At 49.4% G+C, this 8,668-nt stretch overlaps 1 protein-coding gene across 1 annotated transcript in view; it reads left to right on the top strand.

Annotated features, from left to right (window-relative positions):
* Positions 1-8,668, top strand: part of TENM2 (teneurin transmembrane protein 2) — a 1,165,990-nt gene that overhangs the window by 985,493 nt on the left and 171,829 nt on the right. Inside the window, exons 11-12 of the mRNA XM_045284698.1 lie at positions 5,011-5,211; positions 6,869-7,054. Coding sequence (XP_045140633.1) covers positions 5,011-5,211; positions 6,869-7,054 — 387 coding nt within the window. The remainder of the gene's footprint in view (positions 1-5,010; positions 5,212-6,868; positions 7,055-8,668) is intronic.

Genomic DNA, 8,668 nt, shown 5'->3' with positions numbered 1-8,668 from the left:
GTAAAACCAAATCAGGAGTTTGGATGGAGCAACTACTGATTTAATAACCCTGCTTGAAAGGTTAAAGTTCTTAAAGATAAATGGATTGCAGGAGGGAAAGCTGCTTCCACTGAAAACATGAGAGAGGCCAATAATAAGACAGGAAAGGTTAAAATGACCTTTCACATACATCACCGAGTGAGAGGAAAGTGCTAGAGCAATGACATTGCCAGTCTTCAGACTTCTGCCTCCAGTAAAGATTGTGGCACATCAGTTTGAATGGAATTTCAAGTGATTCCTCCACTCTCTTGCTATCCCCACCAATCTGATTCAAATCTTCAGGATGAATGAGCATCCAACAGAACCAGCACATCACATGGCTCATTCTGAAAGGATGAAGTCTCCCCTATTGATTTCTGCTTCCCCAAAAGAATGGTCCGAGGCAATTCATATGTTGTTTTCAAAATAGGAAGTGGAATCATAAAGCGCGGATCAGCAGTTTTTCTTCCATTTACCTTCCTTTTTATTTCTGATATTCATCATAGTCATAATCTTCAAAGGATTCACCTGAAATGGTCCTGGCAATGAAATCAACAGTTGCCACCCTACATTTCTGCTACATAAATGTTGCTGTACCATTAACAGATTTGCACAAGGAAATGAAGGGATATGTTTGCAATTTTCATTCGACGACGATGTCTGGGGTGGTGGGAAGGTGATGTCAGAGGAATTGGCGTAGTCGTTTAAATCCGCCGTGTTTTCATGTCTGTTTTACGGCTGAGTCATTTTTCAGTAACATTTAACTTCATAAATGTAGTTTAGGGTCCTTCAGAGATTTGGCATACATATTGTTTGTATAACTCCTTGACCTCCTTTTTTATCCTTGGGGGAGAAGTTGCATTCACAATCCTTTTTGTCAAACCTGCAGAGGGCCCAACTCTAAATGAGTTCTAGTGATTTCAGCTGCCAGGGGGCTTGTGCTTTGAGGCACATGGTACTTAGCTCGTAATGGCCACTGTCCCCCTTCTACATATAACACCGTTTCTATTTATAAAGCTTCATGAAATGCCATCATCCCTCCTGCCTGCTAAAGACTCTAAAGAGGGATCCGCAAGACCATCTTATGAAATGGGAACCAAACTTAAAATGCATGGTGAAACTGCGCCTTTTACACGCCAAGTTTAGTTATTGCATCCACTGCTGTGATTATGTGGCACCCAGGGCATATTTACTGGCATCACTGACCAGAGGAAGGGGAAGCTCATATTTCTGGATGCAATAAATGGCCCTTTTGATGGCATTCGCATCCTGGGCGATGCATCTCAGTGGGTTTTCCTCCTTCCTTCATACTATAATTCAGAATGGCTCAGGGAGAGCTCGTTTATCTGGAAGAAAAAGGCTGCTTGCCTTTGGATGTGTCTCTTTTTGATTATATCATCTTGTTAGGGGAAGTGACGAGACATGTATGAAAGTTCCTCACCATTGGCAACTCGCCAAGCATGTTAAATGGCCAATTATAGATGGGGCGCCATTTTTGAGGCAAAAGCTTTTTTTGTGTATATTTTGATTTTGCTATATTCACAATGGTGATGGAAGGTAGGGCAGGGGGAGGGGAGCCCACTAGAACTTCAGGATTTTCTTTCCTTAGAAAAATGTGAGCATGATGGGTTCCAAATGGACGTACTTCTAATTTCCTGATCCAAACTTGCATAGCACTCTCTCCAAAAGGGACAGGAGCTATTAACACCACTCCCCTTTCTCGTGGCTCCTTCATATGGAAGTGTGTTCCGTGAAGGAATATTGCTTAAAGCAGAGGCTCCATCTGTCTGTCCTTCATCCACACACGGCTGTGCTGAAGAGCTACTCCTGTCCCTTCACCTTGTGAGGCGTGAGACAGCGGAAGCCTGGCACCGTCTCCTGGTGAACATTTGACTTCTACGTGCTAGAACCCCTCCATTCAAATGTACCTCCAGGTTTGCTTCACCACACCAAGCAGAACAAACGAGAAGATATCAGAAGGGATTTATAGCAGCAGGAGTTGTGCTCCCCAAGACAATGAATTTAGCATCACAGTGATTGTAACCAGAACAGGAAGCATCATTATAAACAACCTACATGATAATAAATCACCTGGAAAATTCCCCTGCCTGAAAGCGTTTTCCTAATATATATATTTTTAATCATTGGCAGCTTCTGTTTTCTGATGGTTCATATGGTTTTGAACTGATCTCTCTAAATAATGCCTTTCTGAGAATAGCCAATGAAATCCCGAGAAATAGCTCCCAGCATTGGAAATCCTTATGTTTTGCCTGAAAAGAGTGGTGTCTCTGGGAGCTTCTTGGAATAGGATGATTTCTAATCTATCCAAATCGCCACCACCCCCCAGGTCCAGTGTCCCCTAAGATTAGTTGTGGCTTAGATAATCTAAATAATGTCTTATTTTAAAATACACCATGACCATCCAAAAGACGCTTGCCATGAGGGTGCAAGAGGAGACAGCATGCAAAGCTGGGAGCCTACAGGACGGCTGCCGCATTATTGGAAAACAACGGGAAGATCAAGACATTTGCATGTTGCAATCTTGGCATTTGACAGCGCAGTGAAAGCAAAACCTTCTCTAATAGATTGAGCCACAAGATGGCACGCCCATGCACACAAGAACTGCCTTACCCTCTCAGTGTGGTCCAAATCAAAAGCACGCAAGATGAGCATATAAAGTGGTCTCTGGCCCACTGTGTCCCCCAGGCGATGGAAGAAGCAAATGCTTTAGTTCAGGTCCACAAACCTCATTTCAGAACTGCTAAGGGGAGGTCAGGGATGCCATGGGTCTCAGCCCCTCAAATGTGATGAGAGCGCCACGTGTTTCTGGTCTACCAGGCAACACCCAAGCTCTCTACACATGAGTGCCATTCAGACTGGGCACTTTGCAGAGTCTTCTTCTCCAGAGCCGCAGCATCATTTCCTAGGAATGCCTAAGGACGTTGGTCTTCCTCTCTCCATCGAAGGATACCCAGGGTGTGGGGTCCCATCCCCATGGGAAGATTCTGGTCCTCCAACACTGACCTGTTGCAGCTTTCTCTCCTCCTCACTTTGGATGGTCCCAGAGTCATCTGCTTCAAGTCGGGAGCCCTTGGGTGGTGCAACAGTATCCCCCAAAGGGAGGACGTTTAAGGTCCCCCAAGAGGCCCTGCCTCAGGAAGAAACCCTAGGGATCTTTTATCTGAAAAGTCAGCCATTGAAAACATAGGGGAGCCCAGCCCATTCTCCACATGTGCGGTCACCACAAGTGGACATCAGCTCAGCGCAACTGGTTTGAATCTCCAATTCCCCACCTGCTGCGTATCCACTGTGGCTTTTAAGATGGCCACACTGACTACAAAATCTGGAATGTGGCCCACTGCCCGTCCAGTGACTCTCTGGTGGAAGGTCACTTCTGTCACCCCAGAGACGAGCCCATCCAACTCCCGACAGGACTATATCCACGGCCAACTTCACTTCTATCCTGCACACTTACTAACTCCTTCAGTGGGTGTGTGCTCTGAAGATGAGGACTAATTTTAGACTTAACCTCAAATGAAACTTAATTAAGAAAGTGACTCATTTATGAGTTCCTTTTTCATCTTTTGTTACCTCCTGAAGCCAAGGATTCGTGCAGCTCAAATGAGCCCCCTATCTCCCTCTCTGATTGTGGGAGGTAATTGAGTTGGGTGAGAGAAGTAGAGACATCACAGGTATTCGTGTCCCAGTGCTAACACGCAGATACGGTTTAATTGAGGTACGAAAATGTAGAAGGTGCTGGTCTTAAGCGTCACCCATAGTGCCCCCATGTGCCAGAGTAGAGCTGCCCCGTAGGGCTTCTAGACAGTAATCTTAGCAGAAAGGAGCTCTGGGAGGGCAGTGGTTAATCGCTCAGTGACTAACATGAAAGGTCAACGGTTCAGACCCACCAGCCACTCCACAGAAGATGGCTGAGGCAGTCTGCTTCGTAAGGATTGACAGCCTTGCAAGCCCGCTGGGGCAGCTCTGCTCTGTCCTATGGGTTCCCCGGTGTCTGAGTCGACTCCATAGCACTGGGTCTGGAGACTGATCTCTGTGACAGCACACCCCCTGGCCTTTCTCTCTCAGAGTTGGACAGGCTGAACGGCACGGCTCTGTATCGGCTCTTCTTCTTTCTCAGGGAAGCCCCTTTCTTTTACTTATTTTTAAAAGTTGTAATCGTTTTATTGGCAGATAGTTCACATACTGCGCAATCCGGTAGTTCAGTCAAACTAAGACGAGCTGTGTCATCAACACCACAGTCAACGTCAGAGCCTTTTCTTCTCGCTTGTCCTTATTGTGGTTCACTCCCCATTGCCCCCAGCCTCTCTGCCACACCCTTAGGAAGGGAGTTGTTAATCCAGTTACTGTCTCTGTGTAATTACCTGCGCCGGATCTCATGTACAGAAAGTCATACAAAACAAAACAAAGCCAAAAAACCAACAATGGCAAAAACCTCAATTGAAAAGAAATTAGAAAATGTTAAAAACAGAGACAACGATCAAATGGGTCAAAAGGGAAATCAAATGATAAGATGTTGCATTTTAACCTCACTACATCAGCCATAACCAACTTCACGATGCGCCTTGCCTGAGAGCAAGGCTGTTCACGTCCCTGAGCGCTACATAGTCAGCGGGGATTCACTGGGGGCTCCAGCCACACACATGGATGGGGGATTTGGGCACGTGGATGTGGGCTTTCTGCAAAATTGAAACCTTTTCTTTTGCACTCTTTTGAAGTCTGAAATTTAGTATTTTGACAAATAAGACTTTTATTCTTTCCAGGTGTTCTTCAAGGGACCAAGTATGTTTGTATGTATGTATGTATGTATGTATGTATGTATGTATGTATGTATGTATGTATGTATGTGTCACCCAGGCAGGTCCATTCACTTGCAAGTGGACGGGCCTGGGCTGACTGTTCCAGAAATAGACCTGTGTCCGGTGGCCCAGGTCGGGTGAGTGAACAATCCCTCTTCCCCTTTGTGTCTTCCAGTTGATTGCCTGGACCCTACCTGCTCCAGCCATGGGGTCTGTGTGAACGGAGAGTGCCTCTGCAGCCCTGGCTGGGGTGGCCTCAACTGTGAGCTGGCCAGGGTGCAGTGCCCAGACCAGTGCAGTGGGCATGGCACGTACCTTCCTGACACAGGCCTGTGCAGCTGCGACCCCAACTGGATGGGTCCCGACTGCTCCGTTGGTAAGCCAAGAAGTTTTCTCCTCGCTTCGCCCCACATGTGTGTTCTGTGTTCCTCTATGAGCCCAGGTGGATGGGTGCCTACTGTTCACGCAGAGCGTGGAGGAAGGGACCCTTTGTCTGTTACATAGTGCCTGTCTTATGCGCTTCCTCTCGGTCATGGAGTCTGGGATCTTTCAGGGCAGTGGGTGGCGGGACACCCACATGTACTTGGTTCCTGTGCCTCGTTGGTTCCATTCCCACAAATGGCTGAGAGGCCAGGAGCTCTGCGCCTACCGCCATCATAGAGGGACCGGAAAACAACACAGAACTTTCAGTCCCAGACAGACGGGGCAGGACATCCTCTAAGACAGAAAGGAGGCTCCCTCAGGGCGCCTCCGGAATGTGTTATGGAACTCTGTGGTAACGCCAGTGATGGGAAAATCATGAAGTGGCGCTGCTATGCTTTCATTTTCCTAAAATTAGGAGTGTGCTTCTTATCTCCCGAGTGACCTAACAGTGGAACAGTTCAACAGTTCAAGCCAGCCCCGGCCCAGTTCCATTCACACTGTCAAGTGCTGATCCGGGCAGGCGATCATCATTCCGCCCCCTTTCTCTGGGTAGGGAGACAGCTGTCAGATTACCATGGCAATCTGGAAGGGAGTAGATGTGAAGCTTTGTCTCCAACGGGAAAGATATGAATATTTCATTTCCCCAACACGAGGGAGAGTGAGCGAGAAAGAGGCCATCCAAATGGGCTTGTTCTGTGACACCTTCTCAGCCCACATGACTCCGGCTTCACCTCTGAGCTGGCGGTCCAGGCAAAGCTCTGAAAAGGATGGGGTGGCCCTAAATCCAAGTCCCAAATGTGCTGCAGACGCGCTGTGTGACTTTGCGTGAGCCACCGAGCCCCTGGCCTGGTCCCGTTGCCCTGGCACGATGAGCCACGCCTCCCTCCGCAGACGGTCGTAAGCATGAGTGTCTGGCACGTGCTTGGCCTCGAGTGAGAGGTCTGGAATGCCAGAGAGTGAGTCTGTCTGTCTGTCTCCTCTCCAAATCACAAAAGACTTTGAGCTCCTTTGAGAAAGAGGCTGTGTAAAGGCAGGGCCGTGGCAGCAGTCATCATTGCCACCAAGGTGCCAGTCAGGGCGAGGGCAGTCATCGTGACACACAGCTGGGCACCAACAGCTGGCCTGCTCAGACTCTGGCCAGGCCGTTAGGATTCAGACGGCCCCTTGTTGGTGGGTTCCTCCCTGCTAGCTCTGTCACACCGGTTGGTGGCGGTCAGACCTCCTCCTGAGATGATCTCAAGCCCTAGGAGGGTGGTTGTCACCTGAGCACCCCAAGACCCGGTGGATTCGTTCATACAACTGTGTGAGCGCCCCCGCCAGGGGTTCTGGACTAGGTCTCAACGGGGGACAATGATTTGTACCTCTGACACGTTTCCAGGTGATATTGGTGCTCCTGGGGCCATACATGGAGGTCCCCTGCTCTAGGGAACATATTAATCATGATGAGACGATGATGACTAATTCATACCCAGCCAGCAGAGAGAGCAGCCTCAAAAGAGGCCTTTGGGCCGTGGGCCTGCTCCAGGGGCCCGGGCCCTGGGCATGGTCTGGCCCCTGGCGGGAAGTTTCGCCAGCGTGGTGTTGAGCTGTAATCATTGTTTTTCTTCCAGAAGTGTGCTCAGTAGACTGTGGCACTCACGGCGTCTGCATCGGGGGAGCCTGCCGCTGTGAAGAGGGCTGGACAGGCGCAGCGTGTGACCAGCGCGTGTGCCACCCCCGCTGCATAGAGCACGGGACCTGTAAAGATGGGAAATGTGAATGCCGAGAGGGCTGGAATGGTGAACACTGCACCATTGGTAGGCAAACGGCAGGCACCGAAACAGGCACATATTGCTTTATTTTCATAAATCGTAGATCGATAGTGACGGTCGTGCATTGCCACCGGCTGCTCCTTCAGGGACCCAGGGCTCCCCAACTTACCTGCTGCCTCTCCAAATCTACCAGGGGTTGGGAAGGCAAACAAGGTCCTTGTTGTTCCCAAAAGGTGTTCCCATCTTTCCACAACTCCAGATGGGGAGCAGAGGGACCTGGCCATATATTGTCAATTAAAACCAAACCAAACCCCTCTCAACAACTGATCTTGGGGAGGAAGAAATGCACACGCATGGGAAACGGTCAGGCCTGCAGGTTTGGAGCACCTGCAATCAGAGTGGTCTACAAACGAAGCCTCCAGTCGGCTGCATCGCTGGCTTCCTGCTTGCTGGCAACCACAGGAATGCATTCCTCTTAGAGCAGCATATGCAGGCAGGAGTCCCAGCTTCCCTGGCTGAGCCATGTTCCCAAGTCATGGGCGTGGGCATCTTCTTGCTATCCCCAGCCTTCCTCCTCAGGCCCCTCCGTCGCCACCATCACCACCCCTGGTCCCATCTCATGCTGCCCCAGCCACCTCTCTCCATCAGCTTCTTGACCAAAAAAGGTTGTTTGAAGACCATTTTCTTGGTCCAGAAGTTTGTTTCTGTTCTTGTTTGTTTGCTATCATTATTGGGGTTTGGGGTCGGACAATACTTTATTCTGACTGTACCAAATGTGCCCCTGGAATTGAGGAATTTCCATAGCTCCCTGATCATTTGAATTACAAAGTTGTCAAACTGCTATCTTCTTACTTTCCATTTCTAAGTAGTGGGGTTTAAGTAGCACCAGCCTAGGGCTCATTGTGTGCTGAGCTGGCTAATCCAGTTACCTGCATGGAAGCTCTCAGGGAGGTTTCAAACCACACTGCTGATGTGCCTCATTGAAGTCACCAGTGATTCCCAGGTGGGAATCCCCTCTGGGAGCTCTCCCCTCTGTGCTGATTGGCCACCTGGAGGGCAAGATAGAGTCCAGAGCGTGCTGAGGAATGGGCCAGAGATAGAGAGAGGTAAGGCCAGGAGAGAGGAACGACAGGGTCAGGAGCTTGCCTAAGAGGCCAGACCCAGTTTCCCATGCTGTCCATTTGAATGGTGAAACAGAGGACTGCATTTGATTCCCGACTTCCATCTGATTAGGCCTCTGAGGAGCAGTGTACAAATGAGGTCCCCAAGCATGACACTGGGACCCTGCCGGGACAGTCAGTGGCAGTGAATTGTTTTGCAATCTCTCAATGACACTCCAGGTCCTTGCTCTCCACCCCCTGCCCCTACCGCTGCTTTCATCCTCAGTGCCCTGCAGAGTCTGGGAGATAATTCAGGAGACTTTCAAGGGAGGGGTGGGCACAGCCCCAAGACCAAGAGAGCTTAAGACTCTCAACAATAGCTTCCCAGGGCTGTTCCCTTGGTGTAGGTTTGCATGTGATTCAAATAAAATGCCACACCCCTGTTGCCTCCCCCCAAAGCACTTGCCAATCAGCATCCTTTAGACAGATTATCCTACTTTCTCCCCATTCACACAACCCAGCCTCACCTCCCTTAGCTCTCCCCTTGCACACCTGCCAG

Source organism: Echinops telfairi, unplaced genomic scaffold (genome assembly GCF_000313985.2).
Source record: "Echinops telfairi isolate 266 unplaced genomic scaffold, ASM31398v2 ScPeMD7_7469;HRSCAF=8507_0, whole genome shotgun sequence".
Lineage (NCBI taxonomy): Eukaryota > Metazoa > Chordata > Mammalia > Afrosoricida > Tenrecidae > Echinops > Echinops telfairi.
Note: the sequence above shows the minus strand (reverse complement) of the source record. Positions and strands in the feature narration are given on the sequence as shown.